Source organism: Hippoglossus hippoglossus, chromosome 21 (assembly GCF_009819705.1).
Source record: "Hippoglossus hippoglossus isolate fHipHip1 chromosome 21, fHipHip1.pri, whole genome shotgun sequence".
Lineage (NCBI taxonomy): Eukaryota > Metazoa > Chordata > Actinopteri > Pleuronectiformes > Pleuronectidae > Hippoglossus > Hippoglossus hippoglossus.
The window spans coordinates 11,828,815-11,853,042 of record NC_047171.1 but is presented as its reverse complement, the minus strand read 5'-3'; the positions used below and the strand labels follow the sequence as shown (position 1 = coordinate 11,853,042).

Below are 24,228 nucleotides of genomic sequence, written 5' to 3'. Positions count from 1 at the left end.
TGAGGTAAAACTGATAACTAGATGCTTCTAGCAGCTGATGGAATACAGAGAGGATGAATGTCAAAAGATCACAGACCAGGAGCTGACTGCATGCATTTATTTTTCTGAAGTCCCCAACAACCCATCATTGAGTGTCTGTGGCCCGTTGAGTTTGGATTGTGTATGTTTCTGGCACAATGAGTTCTTATCAGCGGGCGTTTGCCAGATTTACTATTAAATCACCAAGTCCATGTTCCATTGTCAGATTTGTTTTTAATTCAGCACAAGCAAAACAGCAAGCTAACGACGTCAGGACAAAAGCAAACCAAAACCTGACAGAGCCAGTTGCAACTTTTTATCAGCCTCACTCTCATTGACTTAATGAGCATATAAAGTGCTTCGAAAGATTCATAGACACAGTTAAGACCTGAGGGATCGATCACATCTGGTATTAAAATGTGTCCTGAATGTGTCTCCTGTGACCACTTGTGATTGAATGAATCAATGAAAGCAGAGCACACAGATCTACAGTACTCTGAAGAAAGATTTTGCCCACTGAAAGAATGTGTGGTGTGATACCATGTGGCTACAGACAAATCACCGTATGGTCACTGAACTGACTTAAAATAAGTTTGATTAATTGTGAAACTGTAGCAGGTCAGAGGCTCAGGTAGCATCGAGGTTCACACAGCGAAAAATAATGTGGCAACATGCGTGTTTTGATGTGATCTGACGTGATCGGCCCTCAGGACGCATTGAGGACGCATTTGGGTGCGTTCACACCTGTTCTTCATGGTGTTCACTCGTAATTGGATGTTAATACCAGGTCAGAAGCTTTGCAAAGTGGCATAAAAATGGTTGAAGGACAGATAGAGAACACTTATGTTGTAATTCATCCAACAAAGGAGCTGAATGTCAGTGGTCAGATCATTTTGGGGGCATTTTCTCCTTGACTTCACAAGTTAATATACTTTAACTTTGTTTGTCATAGGCCAAAGTTTACACCATCAATCCAACAATCTGTCAAAACTAACAATAAAAAAGATTTCAAACTTCAAACACCAGTATTTTCCCTGTAACTTGACACTGCAGGTATGATTTTGATTATTCTTTGGCATAGAGACGTACCATGCCTCTGGCTGTTGAGCAACAACAACACACCTCATGTGCTAGAACTGACAATTGTACAAATACTGACAGTTTAACTCATATTATTATCACAATGATTCCAATACAACAGCTACTTGTTTCACTTTTATTTACACAGATCTGTGTTAAGCAGTGACTAGAAGTAGATGAAACAAATGATGACTCATTCCCAAAATGTCTGACTGGTCCTTTGACAGTGTCATCATCTCTTATATCCACAGGTCAGGATGTGATTGACTTTGTCAGGTGAAGCAGTTACTGGGTGGTCATTTACTTTGAAAAGCTGATGATCATCTAAAAAGAAATCCAAACAATTTATGAACCTTTCAGTTTTTGGGAGTTGAACCAGAAACTTTGTCGACGCTGCATTGACTAAACCTCAGACAAACAGCTTGGAGTGAACTTCTGAGGTTAGTGGGCGTTTCTCATTTTCTCTTTCATGCAGTGGAAGTCAGTAAATTGCTACTTGTAGCTTTCAGAGGATTTATCTCATGAATCAAAATAACTTTCAAATTTTTTTAGCCAACATACACAGCATTTCATACCATTATTTGGCAACTGGTTCTTGATGCTTGTCTGTTGTTTTTTGTGTGAATTGGCAGTGATTTGACTTTTAAAAATAATATACAGAACTAAATAGATGAGTTCTGGACATCACATTATTGCATGTTTTATGTAAAGCAAGACTGTAGCTAAATAAATCAATTAATTACAGGATAGTGTTAGAATATGTACATTAAATTTCATTTAAATAGACACAATTGAACCAAGTGCAACACACAAACTCCAAACAGTGGAAAAGTAGTTGAATTAGATAGTAAAGCCAAATACAACAAGCGAAGAAATATTTAACACTGTGCTTCTGTGCATGTGCGTGGGTGAGTTATGTGTTGGAGCTATAATGCGGTTCTATGGACTTGGTCTCTTAATTTTAAAGTCTGTTTGAGGACAAAGCACTAACCACAGCAGCTGCTGGAGGACAAAGTAAGATAAAGGAGCAGAGATTGAGTTTTGTGACACAGCAACACGACCCCTGACCCTAAAGCAACTGGTGGTCGACTATCCCAAATGAAGCATAGCTGACACCTGTACCTCACAGGGGAGTCGAGACGGAACCACTGACGCAAAGTCCTAACAACTGGTTGGCTTCGTCACTTCCTCTGACAAACCTGCTTAAGTGCAATTCAGAATGCTAATGCGAGAAACTATGTTTTGGTTTTCCACGACGGTGCGTGACGTGAAAAAATAGCCTGATGGGTGTAATGGATTGTATTTAGAAACTAACAAAGGAATGTTCTGTCATGTGTACAGGAAGTGCCCCCGCTAGACAGAAAAAAAACACATTTTAAATAACAAAACACTAATTAAACCACATGTGACAAAATGTTCCATGTCAAGGAAAAGAAAGTGCAGCAACGAATCACACTTGTTATTCACAATCCATTTTTGCAAAGGTCACAGTTAACATGATAAAATGTTTCTGAGAATGAACTTTTTTACTTGCTGCTTTTGCATTTCTTGGGGACACACTGGGGTTGTGTTAAGGTTAGAGCTGGCGTTTCAACACTCGCTCATCTCCCCCCCCCCAAAAAAACTTCAGTTGACACTGCACTTCCTTGGGTCCTCAGCGACACACCTGCCTAGTTTGAAGTCGATCGCATGAGCAGTTGTCGACACACACCCAAAAAAAGACTTCTGGATTAATTAGGGTGATCTGCGGGTGAGGGAAGGATCTCCATCTGCTGCACTTAAACCGATGGTCATCCACTTGAAAGCTCATTATGTGGAATGTTGTGATCAGGTGTAATTAACCAGAGGTGATGCAGCAGGACTGACCTTTTCTAATTGCTCTCCATCCTGGGGCCTGCTCTACCAATTAGCCACAGCAGGCTGCTCTAACCAGTGGATGGAAGAGGGGAAAAAACAGAGCCCTCACATTAAAGCTGCTGTCTCTGACTGGGCAACACACCTTTTGAAATGCGTTTGAAATTTTTGGTGGTTTTAAGGCATAAACTCCTGTGTAGTTAATTGGGTTTTGAGCAGGAACAAATATTCTCTTCTGCTCTGTTACAATTATATCTCATGCAGGATGTGTCGAGCGAAGAAAACAGACTCTTATTGAAACTAGAGACATAAAACAAACTCTTCCTAGATAGTATACAAATGCTATTCAGTGTTTGCATTGCTTTCCCTCAGGAGTGCTGGTCCGTAACCCGAGACCATGTTCGAACTGCGGCTGAATTCAAGCAAAAACAGCTGACTCAGCCACCTGGGAGCCAAATGTCTTGGCTCGCGTATTTCTGTAGCACTCCACCCTGATCAAAAACAACACGGATTTGTACCCTATTTTCCAGAGCTCAGACAACACACACACATACCTTACGAAACCAAGCTGCACTAGGTCTGATGGAAATAAGGAGACTGACATGCAGACAGTCGGGGGACGATTGTCAGACAAGAGGATGAGCTAAATCTCTCTGCAGCCAAAGTAATAAAAGAATATGAATCCTGTAGAAATGTGGTTTCATTCCTTTGCCCATATTATATAAGCAGAAGTGACGACAGAAGAACTAATTTAAAAATCAGCCCCCATGACCCAGTTACTGTGACATTCATGGTCCTGCACCCTGGGCCACACTGGATGCGTGTGCAGCATCGCACAGGGGGCGTGTCTACTGCCAAGTTGTTATGTGAGGTTTCAAATAAAAGTAGCTGATGTACTCAACTAAATGCCAGGACTTTACAGTACGAAGCCTTGCATCCTCTAATCCTGCGATTATAACAATAAAAACCTTTATAACACAAATTAATTGATTCAGCCATCAGAAAGGCCAGAGTACTTTTACTTTGAAACAGCTACAGGAAGTGTTGCAACATATTCAACAGATAGACATTGAAACTGTGGTGAAAGATCATTTTCACCATCTATTTTTGCTGTGAACCGAGCACGAAGAAAATGGGCGAGACCCCGACTCTCGAAAAGAGCAGGCAGTGTGGACTCTCTACTCTCTGTGATAACATTGGTGCCGAGATGAAAAGAAAGATATCGTGCGATGCTCACACATCCACTTTGGCCTGGGAGACAACGGACCACCATTAAGAGCAATCCTAATTCACACTTTATCTCTACTAGCAATTTCCTATGTTAAACCACCAGATTAGAAACCATGAGCAACCTTACACACACAGCCTGTAACCTGTAACCGTCGCTCTTAAAAAACCTGCAGGTAAATAATTCATCATCTTTTGCACAAGCATTGTAACAATCCAGTGCTGCTGTGACCTCATGATCTTAGAAGGACTTGAATCAAGAATGAGGAGAAAAATCAGCAAGGAGATGGTGCTGATAATAGTAGTTCTAAAATTTATAATAAATATATACTGATTGAATGGATATTGGTATCATAAATCCTTTAGCTTTAAAATTATAAAACCGAGCAACAACTGATTCAGTGTCATCTCCAAATTGCTCAATAAAGTATTCATATGACAAAAGTATGATAAAATTATGACTTAATACTTAATTAGTCCATCCAAAAACAATGTTGGACAAAGATCCCTTGTTTAATGTATTAACTATGCAATATTTTTTAACATTCCCTCGTTCTTGGTTCTTAAATATGATGTTTTGCTCCTTTTTTCTTTTTAATGTGGTTGAAATTGAAAAATCTGCTTGCAAAAAGAAGAAACAATCCCCAAACCAATCCATTATAAAAAAGAATCATCCGTTGCAGCCATTTACAAAATGAAATGCTGTTTTGCTTTCCGTCTGTGTGTGCTAGAGGAAGATGTTGCATCATTTTGTGGGAAAATCGAATGCACACATTCTATCAAAACTATCAATTCACTCCATTTTAGAAAACCTCTCACAAACAGTTGTCTTACCTGTGACAAGCTCCCGCACTTCTGCATCTACGGTCTTTCTGAGCAGGCGGAGCAGAGCTGGGACGCCTCCAGCGTTCCTCACAGCGATCTTATTGTCGTCCATCGCTTTGCCATAGACGAGGTTCCTCAGGGCTCCACACGAGTTTTTCTGAACCTCAAGGACCTTGTGGTCTAGCAGGTCCACCAGGTGTTTGATTCCTCCCATCCGACATACCTACAGATGAGGTGAAGATCACACAGCGTAATCAGATGAGAAATGGTTCAGACTAGAGCTTCTTTTATAACTTTTACACAAATACTTACAAATCAACAAGTTCTTAACAGCTCAACCAAACAGTGATTCTTCCCTCTAAACTTCCCACATGGTTTAATTTCAATAAATGTCCAAATAATCCCATATCTCACTAAAAAGATAATTAGAGGAAAACTGAAAAATATATTATTATTATATACTGTGGTTTGTCTTCTTCCCTTTCCCATTAATAGTTTCAGGATCCCTCAGATTTATTTAAAACTGTAAACAAATTAGTTCAAACTAGCTCGACTTCCAGCAGCTAAAAGAGTAAAATATTGCTTAAGCACTGATGCTTCAGTACTAATTATCTACTGATGGCATATATAGGAATAAATCAGTTCAGATGGAGTTTATTTATTTGCTATACATCTCATTGCACAGCTAAAGCTTTTCTTTTCTTTTCTCAAATGAATATAACATACTTTGGGATTTTGTTCACAACTCGTCTGATCATTTTATAGCTACGTTGCTGCATTTGAGTGCAATAAAACAAATGGCTGGAGCTTCCATACTTAAAAATAATGTAGCATCCGTCAACATAACACATGGAATAATTATCATAAAATACAATGGTTGAATAGCGTCACACTAAAAAAAAAAAAACACAGCGAGGGGGCAGAACAATGCCTACCTCAGTCTTGATTCGATTATCGCCAAAGCACAGGTGCTGCAGATAGGCGGCTGCGTTGGCCTGCACCGAGGGGAAGTGATGCTGTAGCATGTGAATCACCTCCGTCAGCTCTGGGTCGCGCCAAGCAAACTCTCTAGAAGCAGGTGAGACGGAAAAGTGTCAGCATGAGGACAGAGGTAGAAACTAAATTGGCTGTGGAGGAGGTTTAGAAAATTACACATACACTTATACAATCAGTTATATGTTACAATCCGCTTGTCATAATTGAATTACTCTGTTTGAAAGTAAAGAATGATTGTGCAATCTATCGTTTCTTGGCTGCTCTTGAATTATATTAACACAGAGACAGACTCCAACCAGCCAAGACAAAAACAGGAACTCGTACTTAAAAGAGGAGCTACTTCTGTTGAATGGATATAGTTAGAGTATGAAAATTAAAGCCATACTTCAAATAATGCCGCAGACCATACTTCAAAACAGCCTTAAACTCGACAGACCTCTTTTTACCACCTATGCAAGAATCATGTCAAACAGGATGGAGAGAGAGTCTAGGAAACGGAGCCACAGAAGGTGCAGTCGAGTGCACATAACAAACCCAACACTCGTTACAAGAGGTGTTTGCCCACAACACAAAACATGAGAATCAACTTACATGTTCAAAGACATGGTCTCAATTTACACAGTTGAAAACAGTAATAGAGAAATGAGTAACGATATGTGTGGTTATCTGAAAATGAAACCATTTCTATCAGGATATGGGATTTTTGGTCATATCACACAGACCTAATTACTGATGTTTGAGTTGCGTGAGAAATGCTTTTACCTCCTGGAGTGTGCATTAGTGCCGTGAGAACCCAGACGGATCAAACTGCTTCCAAAGATTGAAAATATATTGAAACCTTTTCCTGGACAAATATTCTAGAGGATATTTAATATACCTGAGTCATGGTTGTAACCCTGGTGCAGTCACATCAAGTTGTTACACTACAGAGTGTAAACAAAGCTCCCAGTGTTCAAGATCGGGGGGGTTTACTGAAGGGGTCAACCTGGTCTGTACACTTTACACACGTCTATACAACAAAAGCAAACACAGCACTTCCCTGCATGTGAGAATCTATTGTTAAATGGCCAAGGCAGAGCTCGAGCCAGTTTAATGGCTGGAGCTGCATGCTACTATCCTCAGGGCTCTGTGTTTGAATAGTAAGTGGACACCGCTGTTCACGCAGCCGAACAGTGATGCTTTGTAAGCAGAAGTAGTCCCTTTGGGCGGCTGGTCTGTGTATAATTCTACACAGGTTTAACCTGAGATTACATCAAGCAGTTTGGAAACAGAAAAAAGTGAGCAATGCTTACCTGGGGTCCTTCTGAATGCTGTCTATGGAGGGTGAGCGCGTGGCACCATCGTCCACAACAACAGCCTGGCGAGCGTAGTTTGGATCGGAGGGCCGGTACTGTGCCGAGCGATACGGATCAGCATAGGTGGCCGTTGTGTTAAGAGCATAGTTGTTTCTTTGGTAGGTCATGGCACTGCGCTGGCTGGACGTCCGCTGGAGACTCCCCACCCCTGAGGGCAAAAAAAAAATACCAAAAGAAAAAAACACCACCGTTCAGAGGGAGGGTTTAAACAATAACACACACGTGAGCCAACAAAGTGGAGATTAGCAGCATTCAGACCTTTTCAGCTCAACTCTGAGCTTTGCAACACCGGGAGCAGGCAACTTTAAACCAAGCTGAAAATACAAACATGCAGCGACAGACTCAGCAAATTCTCAAATCTGGAAGCAATAAATGATGAGGATAAAACACAGCTCCCATGGTTTCCACAACGCAGAAAGCAGTCCTCTTCAAAGGCCTGTTTGCTTGTTGTTTTGTTTTTACAAGACTGTGTTTTAGCCGGAGGGATCCTGCTGCTTTTTCAAAGAGGACAAGGAGGACTCAACCTGCTCGATGATCCAGAAATCCTTTCCTCTCACCGCCTTCTTGCTCCTTTGCGCCACTGGACTCTTTGGCTAACTTCGCCAGACACAGCAGAGAGACAATGGTAGACCATGACCAGCTCCAAAGATATCCAGAGAAACACTAGTCAAGTGGACGCGTCACAAACACGCAGAGACATCAGTGCTCCCGACAAGGTCCAAAATTCAGCCTGACAGCATCTTGCCATGTTTTTTCCCATCCGCTCCAAGTGATATTATGACCTAGTTCTGCAATACAATGGGTAACAAACACAGAACTGCATAAACAAGCTGGTTGGATTTAGCCCTCCTTCTCACCCGAGCCACGTGATGTGTGGCAGCGTGACTGCTGCGCTGGTCAGATCTCTATCTGCTCTCCAACAGGACTGGGCATGTGCGTGCCCAAACTCTCCTCCTACCGGGAGCCAAGACATCAACTTGTGGGGCTGCTCCAAAAACACAATTTCTCACATCGGTGCACTTCTATCTTGGGCAGCAGCACTAGCCTGCAATATGGTTACATCCCAAAACAGGTGCCCAAACAGAGCCAAAGACACAGGAAGATAAACAACACAGTGTCACCTTGCAATTTTAAATCTGGGGTTGAAACTCCCCGTCTTTTCGCTGGGGATCAATATTTCTATTTAACTTAAAATGTTAAAAATCAAAATTGTTCCCACCTGCACAAAAAAAGAACTTCCAAAAAAAAAGTCAAAGATTGCACGAAAAGCCGATGGGAGAAAGGGGCCTTTGAAATATTACTTTACAACCTAACAAAGAATACTCCAGGATCAAATTGGATTTTTCAAATGAGCCTGCTCGTACAAAGAGTCCATATTGAACACTCCCCCCGGCTCCACCCCACTTGTATTTTCCCAATATAGCCGGCGTAAACACATTGCTCATTGTCTGCTGGGGCTTCTTTGCTGCATCAATAGCATTTATTAGTGAACTCATCGGTCTAAGCAGGTCGCCGGTGTGCTGAAGGAGATAGGGCTGAATGGTGTGTGTGTGCGTCGGTGCAAACGAAGCATGTGTGTCCGACGCAGGCGGGATGATGAGAGGAGAATGCCAACATCAGGAGAGCTGGCGGAGAGGAGACAGTGGATGTGGGTAACCAAGCTGTCCCCTGGCCCCCACATCCTTCTTCTCATTCTCAGTACGACACGCACGTAAAGGACCTCTTTGTGGCAGGATGACATATCAGTACCTGCCTATTAACTCATGTCTCACCCTTTCTGTCTCACAGTGGAGGGAGGGAGGGAAGGGCGGCAGTGAAGGAGAGAGTGACTGAGACGAAAATAGAACGCAAAAGCAAAAAAATAAGGAGATAAAACATGTTGCGCTAAAGGACGCTAAATGGTGCTCCCCAAGACAGACAATAAACCAATACGTCAAGGGTCCCTAATTAAATGGAAGACAAAGGGTTTATCTGTGCAAGATGAATAAAATAAAAGTACTTCTGATGCAAAAATTTGTCTGCTTAAAAAAATAAAATAAACGTTACGAGGGAAGAATTGCTTTGAAAAGTGTTTTATCTTAACCTGCATGACGGCGCTGCATGAAGATATAGAGACAGCACCAGCAATAAAGAGAGAAAATGGAGGTAAAAAAGGAAACTAAATTGAGTTTCTGGTAGGTTTGGGAATAATTTACAGTCTGATATGTCACACACTCAAAACAAAACACTGTGTTGTTTATTTCTCGACAGCAGCAATTTCCTCACTTTTTTAGCTCACTGCAGACCTTTTTTATTCGACAGCATTGATCCAACAGGGGGAGAGCAATCACCAAAATATACCTCATTTAGTGAATCATATGACTTCCCCTGAAAACAACACCTCTCCAACGCTGAAATTCCCAATATATATTTTTATTTAATACAAATTTCAGCCTTGCAGTTGCAGTACGATGTAGCATCTAATGAGATAATGAGTATGTTGTTTACTGAAGATGAATTTAAGATCAAAATCACACAGACAATATCAAGTTCAAAGTAATGACCGCACTGACAGGCAGCAAATAGTACAATTTGACTATTGTGGCCTGGCACTGGTCCGTAGGGCGATAACCTCTATTGTAACTTCCTCTTGTGTTTTGTTGTAATTGAAAACAGGTTGTGCTAAAAAGCTAGCAGCCAAATGACATTGATTGTTATGAGGACATTGCATATTGTGGATCAAATCCTCCAAACATACAGTCTTCTGATTAGTGTTTAATATGATCATGCAGACTCCACTTCTATTGAAAGGTAAAACTTAAAGTTTGTTTTCATACCTGAAAGTCAGAAGCAAGGTTCATGTCTTTGTTACACTGTTTACATTTGATCCGGTTAGTTTTGGTTTCACGTTGTAATTCAGGGAGTGCACTAAAGAGCTTTGTAAGGTACAGATATGTCCTGTCGTCACCTACGTGGGCTGCATCTACCTTTACTTGACATTCATTGGTTTGTAGACGGCCGTGCGTCTGACATTGGTGTGTTGTCAATATGGCGGGTAGTATTCCTTCTGTTTGAATTGAGAAAATGAATGAACTGCTTCACTTTGTTAATTCCTTCCAATGCCAAACATATCTTCAGAAGACTTCAAGCAATCCTGTGTGCTGCTTCCGCTTCTATCCCTTCACCAATTGTTTAATTCTGACTAAAGTCCAACCTATCCAAACAAGTCTTTTCACACTGCCAACAACCAACTCAGTTTGAATCCAGACCGGGACAACCTCTTTTGGTCGGACTACATTTTGTTCCATTGGTCCAGACCCCTGAATGGGGTTTCATCAAATAATAAGGCGGGACCAACCTGAGGTGCTCCTGTAGAGGGTGCCCTGCTGGGTGTGGCTGGGGCTACGGTACAACGGGCCCTGGAAAGTTCGATCCTCGTAGATAGGCGCAATGTGGCGTTCTGGGGACATGGCGGACCTTAAGTCCTGACCCAGCTGGCTGTGTTGACTGGCGTATGAGCTCCGTATTCCTGTAGAGGGGCATGGAAGAGTGGTTAGTGGATATGTAGTTCGTCACAAATTGGTCCAGTGATTCTACAGACAAGACTTATAAGTGAGGTATAAATGGTTTGGAGCCTGTAAGACAAATATATGTTAATCAACTGTCTTGTATAATGTCAAACTGTCAGTGAGCAAGACATTGAAGCTTATTTGACTTCCAGCTTATTTGCTCCAATTCTCTCCGGCTAGCAGCATCGATTATAACATGGGGGTGGAGTAGGGTTGTTTTATATTAAATTAATTTATTAAATTAATATGATTGTGAAAATCTATTTTAAGAGACTTGATACTCGCATGAGTTAGGTTTTCAATCATATTAAGGAAAACGTCTCCTTTAATTGTTGCCACTGTAGCATGGTAATGGAGTTCACCTACATCTGCAAAGTCTGCACTGCATTATCATACAACAGTAATGCAACCCTTCCAAAAAAAACCCAGACTTGATGTTCACCGTCACCTCTCTTAAGCAAGGATCAGGTCTAAGAATTAATTTTAATAAATTATGGAAATTAACAGAAACAAGAATAGAAGGTAAGAAAATAAATAAAAATATACTATTGCATTGCTGACCCTTTACGTGTCTGACAGTGAGGTTTCTGCCAAATCTGAAGGGAAATTAACTAAATAAAAATTAAAAGCTATTTACAATAGCATGTATCATTTCTAATCCACATTACATGGAGTTGACATGAGAACGACCCAAACACTATAATCGCACTCTAGTGGTAAACAGTAAGTATGAGAGAGTAGAATAACAAACCATGTCATTCTCCTCTTGATTTGATTTTACTCATCCCAACTAGAAATTTAATAAAAAAAGATATTTTTTGTTTATTTTCCAATTCTCTATCTGGTTACATAAGCTTGACACACAGAGATGACTTTGTTCAAGACCATGCACTGTAAAGGCTGGGAGGCTGAGTAACACAATATGAGAGGAAATAACTACAATTTAGTCTGTTATTTTATTGTATAGAACATTATGGAAAGATGAACACAACTACAAGCCAACCACTGCCACAGTAAGTCTGTCTTAAATTCTTGACACACAAATTGAGCTTGCGTTTGATATAGACCTGCGCCAACTTTGCATTGGTGTGCTCTTTTAACTGTGGGAAACAAATAGACAGGAGCATATAGTGAATACTGCACTTAATGGGCCACCAAACCGGAGCAAACATGAATGTGAACCAATCAGAGCAGATGTTGGGAAATGTGTGGTACAGGAAGCAGCCTGAGCCTCTAATCAGCAACAGGCTGACCTGCCAGGGCTGAGAACAAGCAACACACAGGTGAGTGCTGCAATTAAAACTCCCCTGCAGACAGATCACTATAACAACAGGCTGTGGGGACAGCATGAAGCAGCAAGTCCTCTCTGACTCAGACTCTGGGCGGATGTGAGACACGAACAGCAAAATGAGGTAACAGCATTATTTGATCCTCTGAATACTTGGATGCAAAGGAGACAAGACAGGCAGTGAGACTCCACACCCTCATCTCTTACCAAAGCAGAATCTAAATAACTAAACTTATTCAATGCACACAAAGCACATACTGCATCTGTGTTCTCTCTTCAAGAGAATACATCTTCAGATGTTTTCATTCTTAACATTTCTCGAGTTTAGGTCAAACCTCAGAGTACTGAAATCCCCATTTGTGTTTGTCTAGCCACTAGTGAGGCAGTCTTCTCAAGTAATAACCCAAATGAGCATTATGAATCTGAACATGAGCATATTGTGTCTCCTCTAAACAACTTGCCTCTTGTAAAAGTGTTTCAGATTCAGATTTTTGCTGTTCAGATACAGCTCTTAATGTAGAGAGGTAGAAAGAAACAGACTTGCAAAAATAAAGCTACTGCATTTTTAGGAAAAATAAATTCACTTATACGTTAAAATAACTCATTACAAAATTTAATCGAGAAGAGAAAAGGATATTAACTGTAACAGCCAGATACTGTAACCACAACATAATTATTTTACATATAGTTTCGAATATTTGACTCAAGTAAAAGTAGGATTCAAATGTACTCTGAGTTACCGTGTCAAGGAAAACATATATGATGATGATGATGATAATGTTACATGATACAATTAATATATTACAGAACAACCTATTTACTTGCATACTTCAGCATTGGCTTTTGTTCTTATTCAAAGTAATTAAAGTACTAAAAAAAACGTACAGGTAATACTAGTGAAAGTAAATGTGATTAGTTTTCTTCCACCCCTGCATATAGTAGCATGTGGTGCAACACCCACACCGATCAGAACAGACACTCTGCTTTGATTACTGACATTCAGCTCAGCCATGTGTTCCTAAAAGCCCATTTAGCTGTGACTGTGTGAACGTCCTGCATGTTACAGCTTACAAGTGAAGCCTGTTGCTGACAGGATGAAGAGGCAATTGGTCTCCACTCTCCTCAGACCAAGGGAAGGGGCTAGCAGAGACAAGGAGTGGAGTACACGGGGCATTTCAAATAGGTAGAATAAAACTGTAATAAAACAAAGAAGAATTAAGGGGAAAAACAAGGAGTAAGTGGATGAAAATGACCCCATTAATTTGAGTACTGCTGTGGAGGAGATGGTTAATCGTTTGCAAAGTTTCTACCAAACTAACTTGAAAAGGGACCACATCCTGACAACATAATACATTCAGCCCCAGATTCAGGGCTCAAAATGTAGTTTTGACTTGACAAACCCCTTTTTATTAAAAAAGTAGTATTATATTGATAAAGTTCTACAGGTAGCATGAATGGGCTGTGGACTACACTTTAAATTGAAGCTGAAGAAGAACTGAAGACACAGAGATTTCTGATCTCTTCAGTTCCCTTGTTTGTCAAACAAACTTGCAGATTTTCTTGATCAGCACGCCCATGTTTGTGTAAATCCTCACATTGGTGAAGCTCACTCAAGAGTGAATCCCAGTGGACCGGTATACAGTTGGCAACTTACTGCTCATTGCACATTTCGCGAGCCTCAAACATCGCTTGGGTCCTCTCCAGCTGCATGAGCTCAGGCGCAGACAGCTGCTGCCATGCAGAACCAGCTAAATGAGGGATTCTTGTCACAGTCTGAGACAGAGGAAATTAATAAATAAGCATGTTTGCCTCCTTTGGGGGCAACACAGGCCTTTGGGGGCACAGCAAGGGAAGAATTTAGATGTAGATAGTGAGCCCGCCTGAGGCTTACCTTTGAAGCACCAAGTCTTCGGTGGTTAAGAAGCCAAGCTCTGGGCTGGCATCAAGCAGCTGGTCAAAGGCGCTGCTAACCTCTAACTACATAATGAATGGGTAAGGGAATCATTTAACTACATTAATGATTAATGGTTATTAAAGATAGAATGTAGTCCAGACTACGTACTGATTTCTGAGGGAATACAACAGTTTAGAGTATATTGGTACTGAATATTTTCATGACCAGCTAGTTGCGGAGTGGTAACTAGGAGGCTGGGGAGAATCTCTGGGGATAACTTAGGGTTAACTCGACTCAGTTGGTTGAGCTTTCTCCTCATTCAAATATACACGCAGCATTCCCTACAACACATTACCTTGACCTGAGGTGTGAGCAGTGTGTGTCCTTGTCAGGTTTTGCTTTTGTCCTATTAACGAGTATAGTGCGAACAATTTGATAGAAGTTATTGACAAGATTATTAGATATTTTGAACAAAAAGCTTTCACTTCATTGCAGACCGACTGTTGAGCCATCACAACTGCTACCAGGTTGTTTATCCATTATTTGGTAATATTTACTTGTTATTACTTTTAATTAGTCATTCAAATAAATTCAATTTAGTAAGAGGAAAAATCCCTTTAATGCTGTTTTAAGAGCGGCTAAGACAGTTTGAGGCACTACCGTGTGAATATCTGTGTTCCCTCTCGTAATTTTTCGCAAAACTTAAACAATGTTCTGTGATCATATACCTCCACCAAGGCACCTGCCTTACCTCGCTATGTTAGAGAAAGTGAAAAAAAAAAACAGTTCTGGATCAGCTCCAAAATTCAAGGGTAATGTCCAACCCCTCCTCCAAATTTCATGGAAATCAATTCAGCAGTTTTAGCATAATCCTCCTATCAAACAGACAAATAGGTAATACACCATTTTGACTGACACATATATACTGTAGACTCACAATGGAGGTTAACAGGTTAAACTTAACCATGTATAACAAATGAACAAACAGATGGTATGTTGCTGTGCATGGTGGGGGCTAAAATAAAGTAAAACAGAATAGCGCTGCCAATGTGAGCTGTGGTGACACACTCAATAGCCCAAGAACCCTTTCATTCTGTGGCAGTGCACACAATAGCCACTAGCAGCGGCTTGGCAGGAAATCAGTTCAGCTTCTCTTGTTCAAAGGTTTGAAGGGGGCGAGGATATGAAGAGAGAGGGGGGGAGTGGAAAGACGCAAGAAAGGGCGGGAGACCACTGAGCAAAAAAAAAAAGCTGAGAGAGAATATAAGAGGGGGAGGGAAAGAAAGGATGAAAATGAAAAGAGGGTTAATGAGCCAGTCCAGGACCACCAGAGACTCCGGATCCCATGTAAAGCTCGGCCACATGAACGGGGGCTTTTGGCACAGCTGTGACCGAGTGCGAGGGACAGAATCTTCCAGGCACAGGAGCCTTCATGCATACTGTATCTCTCCCCCTCAGCAGCCTGCTCCTGGAAGTAGCAAACATTCAAACAACCTTAGAGGAGACTAATCCGTCTGCTTTCTTTATTCGGCTCCCCTGATGGAGGGGGCTGCAATCACTTCTAAAAGCATCTGCAAATTGTCAGGGAGAAATAACATACTGCTGTCTATTGAGAGTAAATGGCCCACATTCCTGATGCGTTATAGTCATTTAATTCTCCCCCTCAGCCCTCTCACCGTGGCTTTAACAGACTGTACTTGGCAGAGTCTGGATGAAGGGCGGTGGCGGCGTGGTGCTCGCTCGCTCGCTCTGGAGAAACAAACACTTAAACGAATGCAGCTGACTGCATTCCTCAACTAAAATAATTTTCAAAAACCCTTTCCAAACAAACTGGAGAATCGGCGTGATAACCAGAAAATTGTTATACATAAACGTGAAACTAGCTGTAAAAATAGAGTTGAAGCTCCCGTGGTGGCTTGGCTGTTAGATTGAGAACTCAAAACATGCAAATGTGCCATTGCCCCTTGTTCCACTCTGCCCTGAAATGGACGTTAAGCACAATGAGCATATTATTTGGCAGAATTTGTCTTCATTTTTCAGCAGCAGAGGGAAGGCATGACTGCTTGCCAATGGCCAGTGCACCTGGAGAGCCAGGTGGGTGGTAGCAAAAGAAGGAGGGAAGAGAGAGAGAGGAGGGACCTGAGAGGAGGAGAAAGGAAACAAAGGACAAGGGATTCAAGTCTTTGGAAGTGAAAACAGGAAACAAAATGTTTGACGAGGCATAAAAAAAGTCCAGGGAAGGAGGTAAAACGTCTTCTGATAGATACTGACAGAAAATAACCAACAGCTACAATATCAACGCAAGGCTGTCGGATGGCATTTGCCAAATGTTTGCCATTGAGCCTGATCGTGTGATCATCCCATTTCCTTCTACTATGGCTGATCAAACACTTGTGACAAATTATTGTGACAGAGACAAAGCTCCAGTGAAATGTATGCGAGAGGAAGGGGAGACAGAAGAGGGAATAGAGTGAGATGGAAATACGGGGGAATAAGGGGAAGATAAGGGAGGCGCGAGAGAGGGAGAAAACTAGGCTGGTGTTTCAGTCCACTCAGAGGACGGGGACTGAAAATCCATTTGTGTCTGCTGGAGACATCATCAGTCACAGCAGGAGCACGTATTTGTGAGCATAGTAGGACTAGACAATAAAACAATCTTAAAAATTCTTCTACATCACAAAATAAGATTCAATATTCCAATCGGGCTACAACAGTCGGTTGCTGATTTTTTGTACTTTGTAGGAACTATCCAGGAAGAAATAAAATGCACCTTGCCCTAACCACCCACTTACAAGACCCTGGAAAATTATGTGAAAACAGGCGACTGTTAAGATGCTAAAATGACCCGAAAAGAGGAGGAACATCTGGCGGAGAGGGGTCACACAACGTTATTCAAACATGGTTCAAGTTCAGATAAAGAGCTGATTGATATCTGTCACCGACAACCTGTGTCAACAAGGATGGGAAACACAAATAGTCTCTTCCAGTATATGAGAAAGTGGCCTCCATGTCATATCAGACCCCTTTTCAGTTTCTCCCCACAAAAGTTATCTTTTGAATATAATGCAACACTATCAGCATTATATTGCTGACAATACAATACAGGGAGATGGAGGAGAGAGTAAAAATGTAATTGTTGCTTTACGCACAAATTTGTCATTGTTAAATAATCCAGCCACCGAAAAATATTTTAATAAATAAAGAAATAGGAATGTAAGGATTATTTTTACACTGGGAATATGTAAGTTTGGCTTTTAACAATGTAAGGGGATGCGCAACAGAAGTATCCTGGCCAGAGCAGATGAGAATTGCAATTTGACTTCATCTTAAGTGCAGCACAATTAACTGTGATAAGACAGGAGGAGCCTGAATGTAGTGGTTCTTCATTGCCCTGTATAACCACTATGGTGGCTCTCACTCTAAAATGTTTAACTGCATTGTTTCAATTAAAAACACATAGTGGTATTAAATGTGTATCGAGGTAATTGCCAACAGATCAATAACATAAAACATACTGTGATAATATTCCTGCCCATATTGCCCAACCCTAGCGATAAGAGCCCGTAGTAAAACCACACGGCAGGATGTGACCTTTAATGCTGATAACACTACACACTACACACTAAACACGTGCACATGCAGTGGTTATTAAGGAATATCAGGTTCAACCAACAACAAACAAAAAGGCACACATGCACATGCAGCACCAAACACACAAAGTACACCGAGGATGAGGGGAAACCCATGTGACACAACAAATCAAAATGTTCACCTTGAATGGCATCATCAACCAGGGCATCTGAGCATTTCCCCAGGCAGCATGTATTCAAGCAGAAAACAGCCCATTAACCTTGTAGGTCTTGACATTAAGGCTTGTTCACTTTGGGGGTTTTGTAGGGAAAGTGGAAGAGACATTTACTTTCCCCACCAATCAAGTGTAATATGTCCCTCATTCATGGCCGCACCCACCACTGAGGTCACAGAAGTTAGAACCTATGTGTTTTTTATGAGGTGTCTATGATGAAAGTTGTGAAATAATGGCTTAAAATCCACTTTACTGTGGCGCTGCACGGATATTGTGAAACACCAAGATGACCAACTTTCTTATCAGATATACTTGTTATTGTGTGGTGGAGTAAATGATCATGTTGTTGTAAAAACAAAATCTTTACACAGCACAGAGGTCCTTTGATTATGTCAACAAACCGGACTGGCAGCTGAATCTACCCACATGTGCTACAGGTGATTTCATCATTTTACTTGTGGACTACTTGTAGTTCAAAGCCTTTTTATCTGCAAATCTAATCGGACAAACAAGATTTGTGTTTGGCTCGAAAAACAAAACTAGAAAACATTAGCCAGTGTTTGTTTTGGATTTTTCCAGATCTTCTCAATTGTTCTAAATAACAAATAATAACAAATGCCTATCCCCAATCCTGTTTTTCAGACCCCACCTACATATTACAGTAACCTCATTTTCCCTTCCTGAGTGGTCATAGTCTTCGTAATGCACTCATTAAAATAATGGATTTGGAGGGAACTCATTATGTGTTGTGGAAATGATTTCTTCTACCCTTTTCTATTTTTCTACACAGGTACACATGCTCATGTATTTATTGTTTTATTGGTCATTACTTATATAACCTGATAATAGGGTAAGATAAATGTCCCTGAAGATATCACAGATTCATGGCACCTTGATGTTTCACAGGTAAAACGTCCTAAAAGTCCTGCATTGTAGATGTTAAGCAAAAGTATGTGTAAGTATCATTAGATCATTATGATATAAATATAATAGAAGGATTTCACTGTTGTAGTTGGTTGAGTCGAAGCATTTTTGAGCAATAAGTGTCCAACTCCAACTAATAATACTTTTGATTATTGATTAATTTTCTGATTATTTTGTAAAAAGTTGTGAGAAATTCCATCATAAGTGGATGTACTGATTATAAAAACGCTTTCCAATTAACTAAAGGTGCTCTATCCTCTCTGTACCTTTAATTCCCACAGCCCAACGAGGTGTGTGAATTTATTTGTATGTTTCTGTATGGGGTCAGGCCGAAGTCATTGAGTGTGTGCGTTAGTGTGTGTGTGTAAGTCAGAGGTTAATGAATGCAAGGATAATGCAGGAGTAGTAGTTGTAGGAAAGGAGTAACCATGAGTTTTTATACTATGGTAAACTGTGACTCTGGTATTCTGCTGCAACCCTCAATTCAAACCAAAATGATCTCTGAATAAACACCAAACACTATAAACTTCTCACCTATCTTCAGAAATTTTAAAATGTACTCCGATGTATGGGAGTACACAAGTGACATCACTGTCTGGTGTGGTTATAGATACAGTAAAGTCACTCGTGAACTGAACTGTACACTGGACGCTTGAGATTGATAATGACATTGTCAGTGTAAGTAGTGTTACAATGTCACATATTATCTTAAATATAAACTCCTACATTTGTTTCAGAGTCTATTCTCAACAGCAAAACTAACTACGATCCGTAGTGTATTAAACTATTTGAGCTAATATTTGTCTTCTCTCAGAAACTATGTTTTGGCTGCCCTCCAGCAGAACCACTGACCTCACAATCTCTGTTTCCTCTCTGGTTGAGTATGCTGAGCAGCGAGCCAAAAAAATTGAATAATGTATCACTGTCCAAATATTTACAGCCTTAAGTAGAAATCCCCTGCCCAAGAAGTCAGAAGTAATGTATATAAAATGAAAGCGTCTTACATGAATCACTTGAATTAAAACTATGTTGAAGCTCAGGCCTTTCTGTTGTGAGGGAAAAAGGTCTCTTTACAGTGTTAATAATGGAAATAACTTGAGGAATCATTTGGATGATATTAAAACTGTGTGTTCCTCCTGTGGTCATGTTTTGAGTCCACATGAGGGAGCTCGGCCTTGGCCCACCCACCTACACACACACACCCACACACCCACACACCCACACACACAATGACAAAGTTATTGACAGAGCTATGCGCCAATGGGAAAAAAGGACAGCAGGGCAAAGAGCAAAAGACTATGTATTCTTTTCTGACAAAATGTGTTTTCTATAGCTACTGCAACTGCTCTTACAGTTGTATGCAGACAAAACGCTGCAAGTCATTTGAGAATAATTCCCTATTAAATTATGAAAGAGTCTAATCGAGTTTGAACAGGCTGCTGAGGTGATACACTCTGATTAGTGTGTCTGTGTGTATGTGTGTGTGTGTATGTGTATTTAAGCACCTGTGAGGCTGTCAGGTCGCGTCATCCTCTCGTAAATGTCGTAACTCTGGGGTCCATAGGGGTCAGTGCTGTGGAGCATGGAGCGGGGAAGGGTGGAGCTGTAGTGCTGGGGCACAGCAGTCATACTAGCCCTGACTGGAGATGACGAGTGGGTGGGCTGCTTATTTAGCGGGGGGTTAATGTTGTCCATCATCGTAAGAGGAGAGCCCATGCGGCCTGACGAGGACCCTGCGGACGCCTGATAGGGCGAGGTGTTGTGGCTAGCGCTGCCCGACCGTGAGTTCGTGGAGCCCACGCGTCGCAGTGCAGCGGGGGAGTTTTTCTGGGTCGAGTAGGGTGAGCTGCTTCCACCGCAGGCTGTAGTGGTATTGATCCGCTGGGCAGAGGGCAAGGTTGTGGAGAAGATGCTGGAGAGGGGTTTGGGTTCAGTTACAATGGGTGAGCCATAGGCACTGCCAGGTGAGGTACGCAGGGAGCCACGGGAGGGGGAGATACTGCTGGCGTAGGCTGGCGAGTGAGAGCGAGAAGGCACTGAGCTTACCCTCCGCATAGCACGGCCAGGCACTACTGTTGTGACTGCTGGAACCTGCAAGTGAGGGAAAAAAAACAATATGGCTTCATGCATTTGTTTCTTCAGTCCTTAAGGAGCCATAAAAATCATTAACAATCATGTTGTACTTCACTTTACCTGAGTAATGGGAATTACATGCTAAATAACACAGCATTAAATAAACCAATTCATTACAGGACATGACTTTACTCTAGGCCACAATCATTTTCTCTTTTCCATTTGTGTCTACAGCGTACAATAGAGCAATTTGGTTTCCCAGTGGTCTCTGTGTACTTTGCCATATGAAGCATCATTATGTTGTTGTGCTCAGAACACTGTGAACCTTCGGTGTCTTTAAACTTCACATTGTTATCTTCACAGGAAACATCTCAATTCAATTCTGGTGTCTCTCTTTTTTGTCATTAATTTAAAACTTCAATCAATTATTAATTCAATTTCATGAGCTCTTTAACATTGTGAGCCCTGTTTATTGGAAACACCATGCTCATACTGGATAGAAGGGCTCTTCCTTTGCTGTCAACACAGCTTCAGTTCTTTGTGGCACGTTGAATATATCCATTCTTCATGTCCGCATAACTGCATCAAATCATTTCTGAAGATTTGCTTTCTTCACAATCTCTCCTTTTGCCACATCAATCATCGGATTCACATCTGATGACTGGGAAAAGCGCTGATGTGCACCGATCTCATTGTAATGTTCATGAAACCAATTTGAGATGACTTTGATTGCTTTGTGACATGGTGCATTAACAGGCGGGAAGTAGCCATTAGCCATTGTGGCATCAAAGGAAATGCACATGGTCAGCAACACTTCTCTGATAGGCTGTGGGATTCAAGCGATGATTCGATGATTACCCACAGCCTATCACATCCACCAACCGGACACAAGGCAGGTCCTAGAGCTTTGGAACTTCTGACCCGACCATCTGCATGTCTCAATCCAGATTCATCATTAATCACAATTCTGTTCTTGGCGGACAGAAGCGGAACCCATCATGCTTTTCTGGTGCTGCAGTGGCTCATTTTACGTGTTCTGCACCCTGAGAGTGGTTCTCTGAGTTATCGGAGCCTTTCTGTCATTTTGTAACCTCTCTCATCAACAGCTTGTTTCTGTCTGCTGACCTGCCGCTCACTGGATGTTTTGTTTTTCACAGCTTTCTTAGTAAAAACTCTAGAGACTGTTGTGTATGCAAATCCCAGGAGATCAGTTTCAGAAATAATGAAACCAGCCCATCTGGCACCAACAATTATGGGATCAGTTCACCTTTTTCCTCTATTCTGATGTTTGGCAGACCGTTAACTAAAGCTCCTAACCTGTATCTACATGATTTTAGTCATTGCTGACTAGTTATTTGGATAATTGCATGAATAAGGTGTACACCTCTTCCTAATAAAGAGTAATCCAGATAATAACTCTTTAAAGATACATTTTATATTTATGACGACAGCAATATGTTGTGGATGCAGTTGCTGCCGGTACCTGGGTGGAAGCCTGGCCTTCAGCCCTGGCATTCCTCATCAGGGTGCCAGCGCCAGGGAAGGAGTGCTGCATCCTCAGCTCAGCCTTGCCCAGGTTCTGGCCACTGAAATAGCCGCTGTTGGCATCCTGGTAGCCACTGTCCGAGTACGAGTTAATCTGAGTGGAGCTACGTGAATTCACTGCGGACCCTGAGAGAGAGGAGGACAAAGGGTCAGAGGTTTATGAGATGGACATCACAAATGGTTTCATAATAGATGTGACATTTACCTAGACGACATCACTACTGACAAATGGCACTGCAGGAGGATAAATGTTCTACCACCCTGTGCTTCAATGTACCATGGCACATTGTTCAGCAAAAAAATGCAAGACAAACACAGATTTTATGTAAAGTATTATCAAGAGACAAGTAATGAAACAGTTTGTCGTCAATTAATTTCCATATAAATGTAGTGGGATAATGCTGAGGCAAGGAAACAAAGACGTGAGTCAGAAAGAAAAAAAAACGCAGTGCAGAAGATGGTGAGAAGGCAATAACAGACCCTCACTTTCATGGAGGGAGGACTGCTCCGGGGAATACGGAGACACCTGCTCTGACTCAGTCCTGATGCGGTAGCTGGGCGACTGGGAACTGTCAGTCACCCGAGACTTTGTGTCCCCGGAGGCGGAGGCATCTGGGAAGGCAGAGCAGAGCATAGCAGAGCAGGGGAGTCAGACAAAGAGAAAGAGCTTTGAGTGTGAAACGGTTACAGAGTTTTGAGACGGAGAAGATTATAATAGTCATTAAAGTCGCCGACGATTTTTGGAGTTGAGAAGAAACAATAACAGCCAATAATTTCTGCAACATTAGTTCCACGCCTGTGTTCGAGTCATTCAATTTTACTGCCATACTAATTTTAGGAAGCGAAATTGGGTTGGCGAGGTAGTTCAACAGTGTATGCGGCCATGCGCCGAATAGTTTAACTGCTCTAACGTTCCCCTTCATCCCGCCCTCTGTATGCGTGGTGGCAACAACCAGTTTGGCAAACAGGAACTTGACTTAGGCCTCTAATGTCCCTGTGCACAATGTTTCCCCATAATCACAATCTAGTTAAGCGTGACTACTGTCAATGGGTTACTCTGCAATCACTAGAACAATGGCAGCAAGCGGAGGGGCACAGCTGCCGGGGTCTTTCATATCCTGCCCAGTCAGCTGGTGAGTGAGAGTTGAATTCTGTACATATAGGCCTAGTACCTGACATCCCGCTTTCTTACATCTGGATATCGGAATGTTTAACCATTTAAAAGTATTGCATTGCCTGGTGTGAGCAGGTCATCAGTGCAGGACACCTTGCTGATTGCATTTCAATAATGCTATTTTCAATTTAATACATAACCCTGTTGAGGTTAAAGGGTAAAGGCAATTTTTTTTTCTGTAGCCGTCAAAAAGCTTTGGAATAGTTTATTATTTATATTTATGCTGCTTGCAGACATGCACGGACCTCTGGACATTTTGCTGAAATTTTCATGCCAGCCCCTTAGTAGAACCTAAAAATAGGAGCCATGCGGTTTTCTTCATATGTGAAAGAACATAACCCAATTGTCTGTAAGTTGTTTGTATTCGCTTTTTTAGCCTAGAGAGATTGCATTTAAATTCATACAAATTGTATGTGTGTAATACAAGAGTCCTGTTTAAGTATTTACAGTTCACATGAACCAGCATTTGTGTTCTTTAAGTGTAACATCAAAAGGTCTTTTGTCTCCTTATATTCTAGCAGTGACTCTGTGCGTCCTTTAAGACCTCAGGGTTTTCATACTGAGCCTTGACCCGGTTTGATAAATGAGATGCCAAGAGGCCGGAACAGAAGAGGAAAATAAA

At 41.5% G+C, this 24,228-nt stretch overlaps 1 protein-coding gene across 5 annotated transcripts in view; it reads right to left on the bottom strand.

Moving 5' to 3' along the window:
• pkp4 (plakophilin 4) overlaps window positions 1–24,228 on the bottom strand; it is a 76,824-nt gene that overhangs the window by 12,831 nt on the left and 39,765 nt on the right. For 2 of the 5 annotated variants that reach the window (XM_034573845.1, XM_034573846.1), the window contains exons 5-12: window positions 22,913–23,044; window positions 22,371–22,558; window positions 20,320–20,905; window positions 17,858–17,884; window positions 10,693–10,863; window positions 7,293–7,503; window positions 5,940–6,072; window positions 5,014–5,227 (exon numbers count right to left, since the gene is read on the bottom strand). In XM_034573845.1, the coding sequence (XP_034429736.1) occupies window positions 5,014–5,227; window positions 5,940–6,072; window positions 7,293–7,503; window positions 10,693–10,863; window positions 17,858–17,884; window positions 20,320–20,905; window positions 22,371–22,558; window positions 22,913–23,044 (1,662 nt within the window). The remainder of the gene's footprint in view (window positions 1–5,013; window positions 5,228–5,939; window positions 6,073–7,292; window positions 7,504–10,692; window positions 10,864–17,857; window positions 17,885–20,319; window positions 20,906–22,370; window positions 22,559–22,912; window positions 23,045–24,228) is intronic. The other 3 variants (XM_034573847.1, XM_034573849.1, XM_034573848.1) reach the window with 3 other exon arrangements.